This window comes from Dendrobium catenatum, unplaced genomic scaffold (genome assembly GCF_001605985.2).
Source record: "Dendrobium catenatum unplaced genomic scaffold, ASM160598v2 fragScaff_scaffold_1132, whole genome shotgun sequence".
Taxonomy (NCBI): Eukaryota; Viridiplantae; Streptophyta; class Magnoliopsida; order Asparagales; family Orchidaceae; genus Dendrobium; species Dendrobium catenatum.
The window spans coordinates 137,443-154,747 of NW_021319594.1; the positions used below are offsets into that span (position 1 = coordinate 137,443).

General features: G+C 38.2%; 1 protein-coding gene across 3 annotated transcripts in view; it reads right to left on the reverse strand.

Moving 5' to 3' along the window:
• LOC110111012 (sulfite reductase [ferredoxin], chloroplastic) overlaps positions 1-16,258 on the reverse strand; it is a 25,191-nt gene extending 8,933 nt beyond the window's left edge. The window contains exons 1-7 of one of the 3 annotated variants that reach the window (XM_020842693.2): positions 15,874-16,258; positions 12,664-13,434; positions 12,283-12,579; positions 11,951-12,148; positions 8,914-9,048; positions 8,725-8,841; positions 8,456-8,614 (exon numbers count right to left, since the gene is read on the reverse strand). In XM_020842693.2, coding sequence (XP_020698352.1) covers positions 8,456-8,614; positions 8,725-8,841; positions 8,914-9,048; positions 11,951-12,148; positions 12,283-12,579; positions 12,664-13,434; positions 15,874-16,053 — 1,857 coding nt within the window. In that variant the 5' untranslated portion in view covers positions 16,054-16,258. The remainder of the gene's footprint in view (positions 1-8,455; positions 8,615-8,724; positions 8,842-8,913; positions 9,049-11,950; positions 12,149-12,282; positions 12,580-12,663; positions 13,435-15,873) is intronic. The other 2 variants (XM_028698743.1, XM_028698744.1) reach the window with 2 other exon arrangements.
• Between the last annotated feature and the right edge of the window lie 1,047 nt (positions 16,259-17,305).

The window sequence follows — 17,305 nt, forward strand, 5'->3', positions numbered from 1 at the left end:
GCCGAGGACGGAAGCCTGAGTTTAGGGGTTATACCTTCGGGACCGGCGGACCGGCGGTGGAGTTGGCTCGGATGTCGAGGCGGGGACCGAGGTAGGAAGAGGCATGCATTTGCATTTCATCATTATTATCCTTTATTATAATTTATATTAATTATAATAATAATAATTAAATAATTATTATTGATAATTAATTAACAATTAACAATTAATTATAATTAATAAACTAATTATAATTATAATTAATCAATTATTTTTTTTTATTTGTTTTTTGGGAAATTTTGGGGCCTAAGCCCATTCATTAATATTGAAAAAAATTACAGCAAATGAACCCAACTCCAAGCAAAAGGCAGGAGAGGGGGACAAAAATTACAAGTAAAAAACTGTAAAGAAAAACCTATACCACCCCCAAGATAAACAAAAAAGAAACCAAAATGTGTGGTAATAAAAAAGGTCAGGACTCAGGTATTGCTGCAGCCTAAAGAAGGCGGCCCGAAATCATAAAGATCATAAAGAAGCTCCTGGTTGCCCAAACAAAAGACCCTCCTAGGAGCAAAGCTGCAGTGGTCATCATTGTCCTGCAAAAAAATTCTCGAGCACGGCACCTGAATGGGCTTATCAATAAGATAACAGCCATCCAAAAGGGTCAATGATTCCAGATAGCATAACATGCTGTAAAAGCCAACCAAGAAACACCAGTAAAATAGGAGAAGCTTGCCATGAAATACTACAGAATCATCGAGCCTGGAAGGAGCAGGCCAAATATCCCAATAAATATAGTAAGCCATGTGCATTTTTCCAACCCACCATCTTAGCATAACAGGCTTTTTTAATTTTCCTAGCAACCGTGGTGTAGCATTCAATGATGTTGCCAAAAAACCTATCATTACGGGCCCGCCAGATAAAATAAACAGCAGCATTTAACATCAGACAGTAAAAATTCCTCATGCTCCTGTTATCAGAAATGTCCTCAATAAACTCAAAAGCTTGTAAAAGATTCGGTCTGAGAAGCAGAGTTTGAGAGTGTGGGATTAAGGAATTGAGGACATTAAAAGAGAATTCACATTCAAAGAAAAGGTGAGAATGGGATTCACAGCAATCCTGACAAAAAACACACATAGTGTTGACTGTGATACCCCGTTTTAAAAGCTGATCTGTCATTTTTAAGCCCTTTCTAACAGCAAGCCAACCATATGAAGAATACCTGATAGCCGAATGTTTGTGCCAAATAAAACTATGCCAAGAGACTTTTTGGTAATGCTTAAAGTATTCTTTTTGAAAAAGTTTATTCGAAACCTTTTCCCCATTATTCCAGAGACTACCAGTAAAGCTGCTGGCCAGAGAAACAGAATTGATCTTGTTCGCCAAAAAGGAAGGCCAGTGATCAGGAACGACCCAGTTGCCGTTAGAAACAATATCAGAGACAGTCAAATTGTTGAGATTGTCAAACCCAGCTAAATCCAGATCATGAAAAAAATTCATCAGAGAATTACCAAAGCACCAAGGGTCCCAAATAAGAGAGAAACTGCAGCTTGGGTGGACTCTAAGGTAAATGCAGTGCTTAATCAATTGAGCCACCTTACATAAGTTAAACCAAAAATGGGATCTGCGATTAGGAAGAGGGGCCCAGAGAGATTTATAACGATTACGCCACCATTGAAAGAGAGGATTGCTGCCATTGATAAACCTCCAAATAGTAGAGCACGAGAAGCCAAAAGATAGGGAATCAAGGGATGGTAGCCCGATACCCCCATTAATAGTTGGAGTGCAAGTACCTTTCCAAGCGATGAGATGAAGTTTCTTAACAGAAATATCTCTGTATAAAAGAAATCTAGAGCAAAGCTTATTTAAAATCTTGAAGCAGCTTTTGGGTAAAGAGGATCCTCTGACCCAAAAAGCAATAGTGTTAATGATAGTGAATCTGAGGAATTGAATCCTCCCCCCAAAAGAAAGGGTCTTTGCTTTGCACCCATCTAAAGCTTTGGTGATTCTCAGAATAAGAGGATGAAAATGAGCTTGAGAAAGCTTTCTAGTGAAGACAGGGATCCCCAAGTATTTAATAGGAGAAGTAGTATGCAGAATGTTGAGGAGCCGACAAATATCATCAGCAGTTCTACAATTCTTAGAGAAAATGATCGAGCTTTTAGTAGGATTAACCTTAAGACCTGAATGGGACTCGAAATTCTCCAGAATGGTCTTAAGAGAAGTAGTTAGCCTTAGAGAAAACAAGTAAGTCATCAGCATATAAGAGGTGGGTAACAGTGGAGTTACCCAACGAGATACCCGAGAAGAGCTGGTTTGTCTTGGCTTCCTCAAAGCAGGCAGAAAGGCCATCCATAACAATTGTGAACAGGTAGGGAAATAAGGGACAACCCTGCCTCAGGCCCGAAGTAGAACTGAAATAGCCTTCCAGCGTACCATTAATGGCAACAGAAAAATGAATGTCAAAAATACAAGCTTGAATCCAAGAGATGAAAACACAAGGGAAGCCTTTAGCTTTCAGCCGATCGATAAGGAAATGCCTTGAGACAGTATCAAAAGCCTTGTGTATATCAAATTTAGCGCAAAAATATGAATCTTTAGAGCTACAATTAAAAGTGCCAAGCAGCTCAGAAGCAAATATAATATTATCAGAGATAATCCTATCCTTAATAAAACCAGCTTGAGCAGGGTGAACAATAGTTGGCATAACCTCTTTCATTCTGTTAGCAAGCAACTTAGCAATGATTTTATAAAAAGCATTACATAACGAGATGGGACGAAAGTCACTAACAGAGGAAGCATGGGGATGTTTAGGAATCAGAGCAATAGCAGTATTTTTAGCATGTTTAGGCATGAAAGAAGTGGCAAAAAAAGATTGTACAGCAGTGCAAATCTTGTTGCCAAGTAGCCTTATAAAATTCAAATGTGAAGCCATCAGGACCCGGGGAAGCATTAGAGGGAGAGGAGAAGACAAACTGCTTAATTTCCTCAACCGTGAACGGGGCAGTAAGCGATTCAAGCATCTCAGTGGGGATGGTGTTTCCACCAGGAAGGCTGGAAGGCATAAGAGGTTGGGGAGTGTTGAATAATCTTTGGAAATGATCAATAAAAGCATTGGAAATGCCCTGACTGGAAGTGAGTAATACCCCATTAACATCAATACCCTTAATATGGTTACAATTGTGGCGAATATTGATATTTGAATATAGAAATTTCAGATCATCTTCACCAGCTTTTAACCAGTGGGCTTTGCTTCTTTGGGAAATCCAATCGACAAGTCTAGCTTGGCCTGCAGAAAGATTCTCATTAATAGTTTTGAGTCTCAAATTAAGAGAATAATCTAACGGATCCCTTTCAAGAGAAGTGATAGTGTGAGCTTGCGCTTGAGACAGCTTTTGAAGGTCCTCTTTAAGAGCATTAGAAGAATTCCAGTTTCTCTGTTTAAGCTTACATTTAAGCTCCTTTAATTTATGGTAAAGGTCACAAATAGGACTACCAGTAGCCGGCATGGAAAAAACCTTCATCACGTCATCCCAAAAAGCTGGAATTTTGCTGCAGTAATTCTTATACATAAACCTATGAGGATGAGTCATAGGTGTTTCAAGATATAAAATAATAGGACAGTGATCAGAAATGTCAGGGTCAGAAACAATATAGTAAGAATTTGGAAACGAATTTAGCCACTCATCATTAATGAGTACTCTGTCCAATTTAATGTGAATCGGAACATCCAATATCTGATTATACCAAGTGTAGTAATGGCCAATAGAGGGTAAATCGGAGACACCAGAGTTAAACACAAAGTTGTTTAACTCACCCAGCTTACTGAGGGGAATGGGATTACCCCCCGCTTTATCCGATGGATTTCTACAGCAATTAAAGTCACCCAAAATAGCCCAAGGAAGAGAGATACTGCTAGCCAGGTTAGCAGTAAAGTTCCAAAGTTGATGCCTCTCCGCCATAGAACTGGAAGCATAAATCACTGAAATACAACAAAACTCCTGGCCACCACAAGAAACCACCCCATTGATAATCTGAGAAGAAGAGAAGAGAGGTCTAAAAGAGACCTTAAGAGCATTCCACTTTATCCAGATACGACCCGAATTAGAATCAGCAAAATTGTCAAAGCAACCCTCAATAGGGAAAATCGTATGAGAGCGTTTGAACCAGTCATCAGAAAGGGACTGAGCAGAAATCTTAGCTTCAAGAATAAAAACCATATCCAAGCTATATTTTTGAACTAACGACTTGCAAGACAAAACTTTGGAGGCATTGTTAAAACCCCTAACGTTCCAAGAAGCCATACGGGGTAAGGTCATTTATGTTTGTGTTTAGTGTTGGCAGCCTTTTTGGCTTGTTTGCTCCTAGTGTTTTTGGGACTAGGTTTGTCATGAGAAGAACTGTTGCAGGATTTAGTAGCTTGGGATGGGGTGCTAGAAGAGGATTGGTAGGGGGAGGATTGAAGGCTGGGGTTGTCCTGGACCACAGGAGAAGAAATGGGGATGTCCTGGTGATCGGTTTGTGAAGGATTAAGTGGGAGTTGAGTATCCTGATGAGAAGATAATAGCTCAAATTTATTGGCAGTAGGAAGAGAATTTAAAGCCTTAAGCTTTAAGGGGGGCTCTGGCTTAGCAGGAGAAGAAGTGTCTGTGGGACAGACCTCAGAAGTGGGAGAATTTAGATTGGATATAGGTGTAGGAATTTGAGGGGTTGGATGAGGAGTAGGAATTTGAGGGGTCGGGTGGGGTTGGGAGTTTGGGATTGGGAGCAGAGGAGGAGCAGCCGCTGGGCCTGCATAAGAAGATGAGGGTTTGAAAGCAAGGTTAGAGGCTGGGGGCTGACTTTTTCGAGGTCTGCGACTAGAACTACGGCCACGAGCAGTAGGAGGAAGGGTAGAAGGTTTAGTGACTGTCTGAGGATTTGGATTTTTTGAGCAAAGGGAGGGACTGTGATAGATAGAGCTGCAGTGTTCGCAGGGGATAGGTTTCCAGTCGTATTGAACCGAAAGGGGAGTTAACTTGCCATCCACAGAAATAAAAAATTCGTCTGGCAAAGGGGCAGAGCATGAAACCTGAACACAAACCCGTGCGAAGGTAAGTCTGATCTTTGCGGCCGTGAGGGCATCCACCGCTAAGGGCACTCCAACGCAGCTAGCAATTTTAGATATTCCTTCCGGCGTCCAGCAGGAAAGGGGGAGATTTTTTATCTTAATCCAAAGAGGGATCGTGGCAAATTCTTCACGCTTGGGGACGAATTCCGGGGACCATTTCTGGAGGATGAAAGGCTTACCAAAGAAGAACCAGGGACCACCAGTCCCAGCCATCTCAAAGTCTTCAGGGGAGGAAAATTTCAACAGGAAAAACCCATCATCAAGCGTAAGAAGAGAAATCTCGCCTTTTAGCTTCCATGTTCGCTTGATAACAGAGAGGAGAGCTTCATAGAAAGGTCTCCTGCCAATGGAATAGCCCACCAACGAAAGCGACCATTCCGGGGCTCCAGCTTCAAACTGGGTTTGGGTGAAGTGCGCGGTGAAGTTTTTAGTCGGGTGGTGAGCCAACGAGCTGGAGAAATCATGAGAAACAGGAGATTGTGAGGAGAAGAGAAGCTTCCAATGGAGAAGATCCTCAGTAAGGGGGGCTCTGGAGGGGGATGACGCAGAAGGAAGCGGGGGAAAGGCGGAGGAGGACATCCTACAAGCGGAGTCCTCCTCAAGCGGCGGGGAGGCGGAAAAAAATGCGGGAAAAGCAAACCCTAACAGAGCTTCTCACACTAATCTCTTACTGTCGCCTCGTGCCCGTCCCCAAAGCCCACTCAGCCAACCTTTCAATGATTAATTATAATTAATAATTAATTAATAATTACTAATTAATTATAATTAGATAATTAATTGTTATAATAATTAAATAACTATTAAATATAATTAATAAGAATTATAATAAAAATAATAATAGATTAAAATAAATCGAGGATTAAGGATTTATGGCTTAATCCCGTATTTACTAAATCCCTTGGTTCGGTGAATTTCAGGGATTTGGCCGGAGAATAACGCGAAAGGTAGAAAGTTACCTTCTCCACAAGCGAGCTCCTGTCCTTGCTTGCGATCGGACAGGAAGGGAAAGTTGGCTGAAGGAGCGAAATCAGACGGCCAAGGAGGAGTCGGGCAGGGCTCGGCGTCGGCTTGGAGAGGAATTCGGCTCATGTAGCTCTCTCCTCTCTCTCTCTCTCTGTGGACGTCGGGCTAGATTTGGCTAGAAGGAGGGAGGTCGGACGACTGTAGGGTCGGACGTCCACGAAAGAGCCGAAGCTTCGCAGAGAATGAGCTCCGCTCTTGCTTCCGATCAAAATTCGTAGCTCCCAATCCGACTGGAGGCGTCGTCAAAGAAGCGAAGTCGCACAGCTACGCAGGAGTCGGAGAAGAGGAGTGAGAGCGTGAGGGAGAGCTTCAGAGAGCTTGGGATCGGAGAGGAGCTCGCGGGTCTGCGCGAACGAGAGCCTTGTGCTCATTTTATCAACTTGAGAAGTTCGTCATGCAGAGTCGTGGCGGATGCGACGTTGATATGGTCTGGACGTGCGAACGACGTGCGAGATCGTGGCTTCAACGTGCGATGGCAGAGGGCGTGGATTTGATTTTCCTCTTTTTTTTTTGTTTCCATGTTACTGGTCAACAGGGGCATGGGTAAGGCCGGCGGCTAGGGATCTAGGGCCGGCGGTATGGAGGGGGGAATTTTGGGTAGGGGCCGACAGCTTAGGGAAGGGGGAAATCCGTGGAACTAGTTTAGGAGGAGATGATGGTTTGGAGGTGGAAGAGGTTTTGATGCAAGGTTGATCGATAGTGGAGGTGGAAGGAAAACGACAAAGGATAAAGAAGAAAACCATGAACCCGGCCGTCTCCAAGGTTGGTGGGTGATCCGCTCTCCCTCTCCTAGGGATCTCTCCAAAGTTCTCTCTAAGAACGCTCAAACGATCTCAAAACACAAGTGTAAAAAAATCTCATCATAATCATTCATTACCCAAAAAAAATAGAACAACGGACTATAAATAGCCTAGTATAAGAAACTCAAGAAATAAAAGACTAAAATGTCCTCGGGGCTTACATACAACACCCCTTTACTAGAAGGGTACAACGGGAAATAAAGGACATAAAACAAAATACAATGACATGAAAATAAAAACAATACATGATATAAATCAGAAATACAATGACTCGATCATGGCCGTAGATCGGCGGCCATGTCTCTGATAAACCTTCTACGATCTGATGTCCCCATCAATAATTTTAGTAATAGATATAGTAGGGGGATTGTGACTTTGTGTGATCAAATCATTAAAAGAGTACACGTTTTAGATATCTCGAGTCTAATTTTTAAAGTGATGGTGAAATAGTTGGCCATCTTATTAGTAGAATTCAAGTTAGATGATTGAAGTGAAGGAATGAATTGAGTCTATTGCACGATAGAAAAGTATCCCTCAAACTTAAGGAAATTCTATAAGATGATGATGAGACCTGTAATACTTTATGGCGCAGAATGTTGGCCATTAAAAGAGTAAGTATAAAATTAAGTTAAGTATTATAGAGATGAGGATGCTTAAGTGGATGAGTGGTTACTCTTAAAGACAGAATGCAAAACGAGTATATACATGAAAAAGTTGCAGTAGATAAGATTAGAGAGAGTCGCCTTAGATGATTTGGTCAAATAAAACATTAGCCTTCTGATGACCCGATTAGGAGAGTAGATGTATTAGATATGGCATATATTAAGAAATGTAGAGGTAGACATAAAAAGACTTGATTTGAAAATATTAGAAATGACATTCTTACTAGATTTAAATAGGAATTATGCTGTTAATAGTATGCAATAGAGAAAAAGGATTCATGTAGCTGACCCAATATAGTGGGGTAAAGGCTTGATGTTATTGTTGTTGTTGTTCTCTTTAATTGAATGTTGAAAATATCCTGGAAGCTATTAAAGAATGCCAATGCTAGATGAGAAAAATCTAATTATTGCTAGTGTCCTATCTAAATAAATACAGCTTATTAAGGAGCCAATACAGGATATGCAAAGGTTACATATACGCATTATTAACAAGCACTTAGCATGCAATTAGAAATGTTGGATAGTAACAGTAATGATCCCAAGTTTCTAACTAATATGACTTCACAAAAAAATAAAATAAAACAATTGTTCATTCTAATTTTAGCAGAAAAAAAACTATCTTTTTCTATGTTGAATTGACTGTTGAAAGTATCTTGGAAGCTATTAAAGAATGTTAATGCTGGATGAGAAAAATCTAATTATGCTACTGCCCTATCTGAATAAATAGAGCTTATAAAACTATAAAAGAACCAATATAGGATATGCAAATATTACATATCACCATTATTAATGGCCATTTGACATGCAATTAGAAATGAATGCTTTTAGAGTGCAAACACATAATTTAACTCGTAATAGAAAAGTGACGACAGGATGCTTACGACTCTAGTCGTGAACTGGCCGAACGGTTCTCCCCGTAGACGTTTCCTTCTCCAATTATAGAAAAGTGGTTCCAAAACCTTCTCTAGATCTTGGATCTTCACCTTATTCATGAAGCATTTAGCTAAACTAGTCTGGTTAGGTGTTCCCCCGAGCCAAATCTGTTCCAGAAACAACTAAGAAGATGACCTTCATAGTTGATGCCGTATCCTTGGTAGGATAGTAATACAGTTACATTTGTCTTTTACACATCATGAACAACATCAAATACCTGATAACTGTTAGGACCATCACCCACAAACCCTAGTTCAGCCATGTATGGTCTAGCACAACCATTAGGGCAACCAGTTATCCTTATAACCACAGATTCATTGTAACGTAAACCCACCTACCATAATACCTCAGCAAATTCAAAAACAAGAAAAGTTGACCGAATGATTAAGAAAATGTTGTCAATTACCTTATCAAAAACAGCTCGAACACGTTTGAGAATGTCAGGTATTCCTCTCTCAGCTTCAGTTATTGCTAGAGGACATAATGGTAGAGCCGGACATGCCATGGCAGTTATGTTGAGAGGATCAACATACTTAGGTTGCTGTAACACGGTTAACTATTTCAGAAAGAATAGTAATTATGGTCAAAACCTTAAAAAAAGGTCAAGGCGAAGAATGCTTTCCCAGGTTTAGCAAACTAAACCTGACTCGCTATTAATCTACCTAATGTTTATTTTGCATAAACAATATATATTAAAAAACAGAATACTGTTGAAACCTTCTGTACATCAACTGAATCAAAATTTGCCCACCAATGTCTAATCCCACGACCCTAGAAACTAGTTTAAATATGCCTATTTGCAACGACCGAGAATGGTAGATATCCAAAAAAAAAACCAGCATAAGGTGATGAGATTTTCACCAGTTGATCAGCAAAAGAACAGTAGTAATAGGTATGCCTTGGCTACCAGGGATATCATTTGGTTATGCCGACTACTCAATGAATTTCATATTCCCATCACTAAAGCTTTGTTTGGGACAATTTTCTTCCTGCTTCTTAAAGCAGCTTTCTAGTACAAACATTAAAATTTTTTAACTAGGAAGCTGTTTTATGAGCAGTAAGAAAGCCGTTCCAAACGAAGCCTAAACCAACGAACCAATGCTGTGACAACATTCCTGCTATAGCTATTGCCAATAACCTAGTTTTCCATGCTCGTATAAAGTATATAGAAATAGATTATCACTTCATCCAAAAACAAATTAACCTTAATACAATCAAAGTTTTGCGAGTTACATCTCAAGATCAAAGATCAAGTAGCTTATATTTTCACAAAATCTTTAGCCACTTCTAGTTTTCACAAGCTAAAGCATAAGCTGACTGACTATCCAATGCGAGACAGCCAGCTTGATGGGAGATAATGATGACAGCCACTCTTCATAGGCATGCAGCATGTGGAGCAATTGACCTACTGTTAGCCATGCCCAACATGAATCAAACTTCTCCCAGGCCATCTATGCCGTCCATACAAAGCAAATCCTTACTCTAGCCTCTCTATACCTACATATAGATTATTCTTTATCTAAAGACATGTACTACCTTTATTACACGGAATGGAAAATTAATAAGAGAAATAAGACTTTACTTTCATGTATCTCTTTTGTCTTTATCCCTTCTTCATCATTTTCCCTTCGAGATTTCATTACATTACACAGTAAATCAACATGCAGTTCAACAATAAATTTACTCTTGCCTTATCATAGTTAAAGTTGTTAATGACTATGCTGTTATTATTTTGATCATGTTTATCACTATCCTTATTTGGATTTTTGTTATTTGTCAAGAGCAAAAAAAAGGTAATTTCTCATTCGGACATGCTTATTATGCTGAGGTTGGAAGTACTAAAATGTCCATTAATGTATGGTTACAACAATAAATAGTATGCCTTGTGCTGTAATTAAAGATTGAGTATGAAATAAAAAAAAGTTGTTCCTCTTACATTTTCTTACTTGGTAGATTCCTCCATCTTTCTCTAACCCATAAGGTTCTTCATTATACCACCCTAACTCTTGCCTTCACAGCTCTAGAGGCTTGCATTATTCTGATTTTCTCAACTTCTCTTTACCTCCTTGTTCTTACTCTACATGGAAATCTTCTCTTCTCAACAAATTAAGTCTGGCACTGTCTTCACTTACCATTGCACCACTCTGCATCAAATGATACTATAAACCAATCTACTTAATATGAAAAGTTCCCCGTCATAAAGATCAGCATTAGATATTCTATGGTATGTTCTCATGATTTCTCTTGAAGATCGATGTTGTGAGCCTTCTATCAAATAATTATTTTCTTCCCCTTTGTATTTTCTTCCTATTCAATTCACCACTTTTACATCGGGATGAATTTCCCTTTCATCTCTTCCTCTAGTATGGATTTCCCATAGGATGGATTTTGATGACATGGTTACATGAGTGAAGACCTCCAACCTTCCTGCAATAGCATTTCACTCTCTGAAGCAAACTTAGAAGCCAAGGGAATTGACACAATTCAAGAATCAAGACGTCTATTTCAGTGCTCAATCACAAGTCATTATGTTTCTCAATTTAATTTTTTTAACATTATCATGTCATGTCCTTTATCACAGTTAAAGCTTTTAGTGATATATAATTTTCATTATTAATTTTTATGTCATATCACTGTCCTTATTTGTCATTTGATACTTGTGCGGAGTAAGATGGTCATTTTTTATTCATACATGCTCATCGTTATCACACTATTAGTAAAATATATGGTTGTTATTATAAATAGTAGACGTTGAGTTATGATTAAAGATGATTAATTATGGAATAAGCAAATGGCCTCCCACAAGCATTTTTGTTCTTGGCTGATCCTCCATCTGCTAACCATGAGGCTCTTCATTTTCTCTCTCAACCTCTTACTTCCCCTCCCATGAAGCGGTCATTCTTTCAATATTCTCAACCTCCTTCTCTTTAAATCCTCGATTCTTCCTCTACATTGAAATTTTTCTCTTATAAACAAATGAAGCTCCAAAGTCCTTCACTATCGTTAATGGTTACAACCCCACTTTGCAAAAATTATGAGATCTCCATGAGCAGAAAATGTCCATTAGATGACTTACATGGGAATTAATCCACATTAATGTTGCTATTACTATTTTTCACACAAATTATTTTGGTTCTATCAAGCAATATCACTCACTCTCATCTCTAAACTGATTATCACCAACGCCCCCCCCCCCCCCCCCCCCCCCCCCCCCCCCCCCCCCCCCCTTTATTTAGGAAAAATTTTTCAGCAGTAAAAAATTAGTATCATCTTGCTGAATTCCATGAACATTGGTTTACAGATTCACAACCTAGTCTGATAAATTGCCTGCTTATAGCTTTTTATCAATTTCCTATCATCTCCCTTACTAAATGCATGCCTCTACAACTAAGGCAGTTAAAGCTTTAAGAAGATACCAAAAAAAAAGAAGGAAACGAATTTACCAGTAGACCAGCCTGAGCTAGAACTGTTGTTATTGGTCTTCTCCAAGTACGTCGAATATCACATAAAATCAAGTTCTGGTTTGGCGTAATCCGAACATTTAAATTATATTTCTCAATTACTTCCCTCAAAGCTTTCTTCATTTTACCTCCAATACGGCCACTATCAACATGAAGGCCACAGAACAATGCTCCATCCCCCTATGAGACAATAGGCTTTGAAGTATTAACTTCGTAGAAATAGCAAATGTAAGAACATGAAGCCAAATAAAATTAAAATTCAAATATACAATTGCACATCATTCAAATTAAAGCATAATATATGCCAAATAAACCTGCTCATGCCATCCTAGGTAGCTTCTGAATTCCCAATCAGGCAACTCTCTGAATGGTTCAAACTTCTTTCCATAATACTTCTCAACAACACAACGGAACTTTTCAATTCCCCATTGACTTATCAAATACTTCATTCTACTATACTTCCTATCATCCCTTCTCCCATTTTCTCTCTGCGTAACAACAATTGCCTTCACAGCATATAATATATCTTCTTTTGGTACATAACCCAGTGGCTCTCCAAGACGAGGAAAAGTGGTCTCCACCCTGTGTGTCCTTCCCATGCCACCACCCACCTTCGCGTTACATACAATCAGCAGTCAGTTCGTAAATGAACAAGAGCAGCAAATAAGAAAAAAAGCATAATCTTTACTGCTTACATAGATATTAAAGCCTTGATGCTCTCCATCACTATCAGAAATCACCACAACACCGATGTCATTGGTTAGAATATCCACTGAGTTGTCAGTAGGTACAGTCACTGCAATCTTAAACTTCCGAGGCAAGAACTGTGTACCATAGATGGGTTCTGGAGATTCTGGAAAGTTTGTCCCATGGGAGTTATCATTACGAGCTGCAGTTACGTCAGGAGGCTCTGCAGACATGACTTTTTCACCATCTACCCAGATATCATAATAAGCACCAGATTGAGGAGTCAGAAGTGAAGCAATGTTCTCTGCAGTTTCCTGAGCAAAAGCATACTCCTTGTTTGTATAGGGTGCTGCTGGGGCAAGAACATTTCTGTTTAGGTCACCACAAGCACCAAGAGTTGATCCCATATTCTTTATGATAGTGCTCATCACAGTTTTGAGGTTCTTCTTTAGAACTCCATGTAACTGAAATGTTTGTCTGGTGGTTAGACGGAGAGTACCAATACCAAATTCATCTGCAAGGTCATCCATTACCAAGTAGAGCTTGTTTGGTACTTTGCCACATGGATTTTTTGTTCGAAGCATAAACTGGTAAGACTTTGTACCACGTTCATCCCTGTTGGTCTGTTGATAACTTCCATGAAACTTGATCAATTGGGTGGCAACTTCATTAATGCCAGCCGCCTCATTCTGCAACTCCTCATTTAGAGGGAACCTAAGAAAGTTGCTTTGTTCTTTGTACAATTCAACCTTGCTTCGTTTGATGACGGCAGTATCAGGCTGCAGTTATCCATGAAGCAACGTGAGCATTTTATTGTGGTTATAAAGAGAATAAGGATCTTAGTAGCACTATTTTCCAATTTGGGGTAAAGCGAAAGTGATTCTTGTTAAACTAATTAAATTTCTATAACATAGTTCAACCATTCCTAACTTGAGCAACTCCAAACAGAGTAGCTAAGAGGGGCTGCTCCATTATTCTCGCTTATTGTCTGCCATTTCAAGCAAGTTTTGCCTTAAGGGATTTCCTATCTTCTCCTTATTTTGTAGATTAGATGGCTAATAATACTTTAGATTTAGATTATAAGTTGCTTACTAGTTTGTTCACAAATTTGTGACTGATTTGTTGTGCTCCTATAAATGGCTACAAGTTAAAGCATTATGTAAGCCTTTATGAGAAAGTATGCACTAAATGATTAATATCTCCCCCCCACCACACACACACACACAAAACCTTTTTTCCCTCTTAAAGGTTTAATTCTCCCTTTCTTCATAAAATTCTCTTCCCCTAAAACCGAGCAAGCCCTCTCTTACCATGGAGAAGGCACTAGCCAGGAGTTAGTAGATTTAAAGATATTGAGATTCCCCCTTCAAAAGAAGCTAAGCAACCTGTCACTCCTATGTGCTCCAAAAATTTGCACCTGGCTTCTTCCCACCTTTTTGTCGAGGAGGGTTTTGACAGATTATGTTCCAAAGTAAATTTTCATAAGATGTGTTAGATTTTTAAATAAGACACTACATAGAGATTTCACCCTCATTTTGCAATGACTTTATGATCTGAGTTCTGATTTTCCATTGATACAAGCCCCTATGGTTCATTACCCCTCCCAATAATGGGATAAAATATTCATTTAAGGCTAGTCATTAGATAGGCATTAAATATCTAGTGTATTGTAGCAATAATTTTCAGGATTTATCAGGATTTAGATTTTAGATTTTTTGGATTTTAAAATTTACCACTGCATACTTAAAGAAGAGAGATAATGAGCCCAATCAAGATCTCATATTATGTTATCCCGGATCGTCGTGTTCCCTATTCTACTTAGTCAAAGAGGTGGTTGACTCAACCTGACCAAAAGATCTTTGTCAGCAATCATGAGTTGCTTCATCAATTGGAACCTTATGAACTTTTGGTGAATGTTTATAAAGGGACAAATTTAAGTCGATCTTAACCAACAGTAGCTTTGTGACTTATCAAGTATATCTTATGATTTATTACTCAAGGGCTTTAAGCAGTTAGGATTATACGGGCTCTGCCCATAATCGTAGTTTAGTAGTACACTTTATGGCAAAACCATCCAATCATAGTAGTTTATTTGTGATGTCATTTGGCGACGAAATCACTAGTTAGAGGATATGTAACACGTCCTTATTAACGAGAGCTCATTTGAAAATGAATTTTAGATATAAGCTTGATTAGGCATTTCCTCTTTGGGAACTAAGGTTATCCTCAAGTTTATCCCCCCTAATAAATTGTTGTGAAGTGCGAATGAAATTTCACTTTAAGTTTTTAGAAGTACATTCCATTTGAGTGTTTTAAATTTTGATAAATATTGGATTTTGAGCTCTTATTGAAATTTGAGCCCATACATGATTAATTTTAGAATTTAGGGACATTTTTTTGGAAATTAAGTAGTAGTCCCTTTTGATTAAGATTCAATGTTAACACGGTCATCATCGAGATGACGTTTAAGTTACTTTTAAAATATTTGCATTTCGTCGGGAGTTGAAGGCATATTATATTATAAGTACCCCACCAATTGAGATTCACGTTCAACATAGTCACCATGGAGACTTTTATGCGATTGTTTTTCATTGTTTGAACCTTATCAACTTTATTCATTCGCTAACATAGGATTAGGTTCGATATGAGTTATTTATTTTAAACACGCAGTGTTCTCGAAACTCAAATTTAGTAGTTCGACATATAGATTGAAGCACATGCAGACATTTGATTTGAAAATAGAATTTTTTTTAGTTTAACTCAATTTTAACCTATACAGCATTATGAGACATTTGCATTTGCATGATTATCATGATTGTCAAAGCAAATGCAAGAAATTGAAACTTCTTTTAAATTTCAACCGCATTTTTCAGTCTATTTGCATCATGAGCTTGCATACTCATTTGCACACTTGCTTATTGTTCAATGCTCTTGTATAATGCATTTTGCACACTAATCAATGCGCATGCACGCTTGCATAATGCATTTGAAACATTTATTTGCACACTTGTTAACACTACGAAACCAACTTCTCATTTAGAGCGAATTTAAACTTTTTTTAAAAGCCATCTCCAAAAAGTGTTCGACTTTCACAAATTCCAAGCAAAACCTTGCAGAAAACAAAAAAAAACAAAAAACAAAAAAACCTAATTCAAGTAAACAACCCCACATCACAATAAGCTCATAAGTTCATTAAAAAAAATAGTCAGAAACCTCACCGTGGCAACAGCCCTCACAATCCCAGCGGAGCACGACGAAGAAGACGAAGCGGGCGTAGCCCGAACCGATCCCGCGAGAGTGATCATCCCAGAGGATATAAACCCTCCGTATCCAGGAATATGAACCTTCAATTCTCTCTCAGCTCCGACGGCCTTCGCCAACACCGTCGATGCTGCCATTCCTCGGGTTCAAGTGAATCACAAGAACGAGTGACGGAGCGTAGAAAATACTAGTAAGACCTCCGCCTAACCGTCGATGGATTCTTGTTCGACACAAACAGTCGACGGAGAAAATACAAGACCGGCGGCCTTTCTGGCTCTCTGGCTGCTTTTGCGAAGAGTGTGGTTATCACGGGACAAAGGCGGCCGGATATTAGAAATGGAGCTCAAAACCCTTTGAAGCACAAATATATTCTTTTTCAAGGGCATAGAATATCATTTATGAAATAAAATAATCTAACGGCTAAAAAATGGTTTATGAAATAAAATAATAAATAAAATTGGTGGGAGAGAATATCGTTTGGCCCCACGCAGCATTAATTTGGAATAAATAAATACTAAAGAGAAAAGCTTAAATTATGCTATGATTAGAAGTGTCAATAAATAATTTGGATTTTATTTCATCTATTTAATAAATGGGTAGAGTTCATATTGAATTTTTTGATTAGTTTATTAAAGCTGAAGTGTCTGGTTCGAATCCCCTGAATGGTAGTGTGAGCTTTAACAGTCGGCTCAGATAAATTGGTGTGGGTTATTCGCTAGGTCGATCGAGGTTTTAACTGGCCTATGAACAGTATTTTCTCTCCTACAAATAAATAAATAAATCTACTTATGACTCAAAAAAAGATGTTCAATATTTGTTCCTTACTTTTTTTACTTTTGGATATAATTTTTTTTTTTTAATTTTGATCAAATATTTTAAATTTTATAGTGAATAACATAACAATATCAAGCATTTATCCTACTATATGGGGTCGACTACATAAATCATTTTTCTCCATTCTCTCTCGTTAATATTCAAATTCTCATTTAAATTTAATAAAAAAACTTTATAGTGAATAAAATATTAAAAAAATTGGCAAAATGGGTTAACAAGTCAAGCTCGAGTCATTCAGATTGCTAGTGAGTCGAGCTTGAGTTGGTATTTTTTACCTGTTTATTAACCGTGTCGATCAGATTGATTGGAATCGGATTTGGCCAATTTCGAGTTATATATGAATCATAACCGTCAATCCATTTTGACACTTCTAGTCTTCTAGTTATGATACCGTGACTAAATTTAAAATTTTAATAATATTATTATATTGTATTTATTTAATTAGGTTTAATAGAACAATCAAATAAATAAATTATCATTATAAACAATTATAATAATGTTCATATTAATGAAATTTTTTCTTAAAATCATATTTAAGAAATTATTTTAGGATAA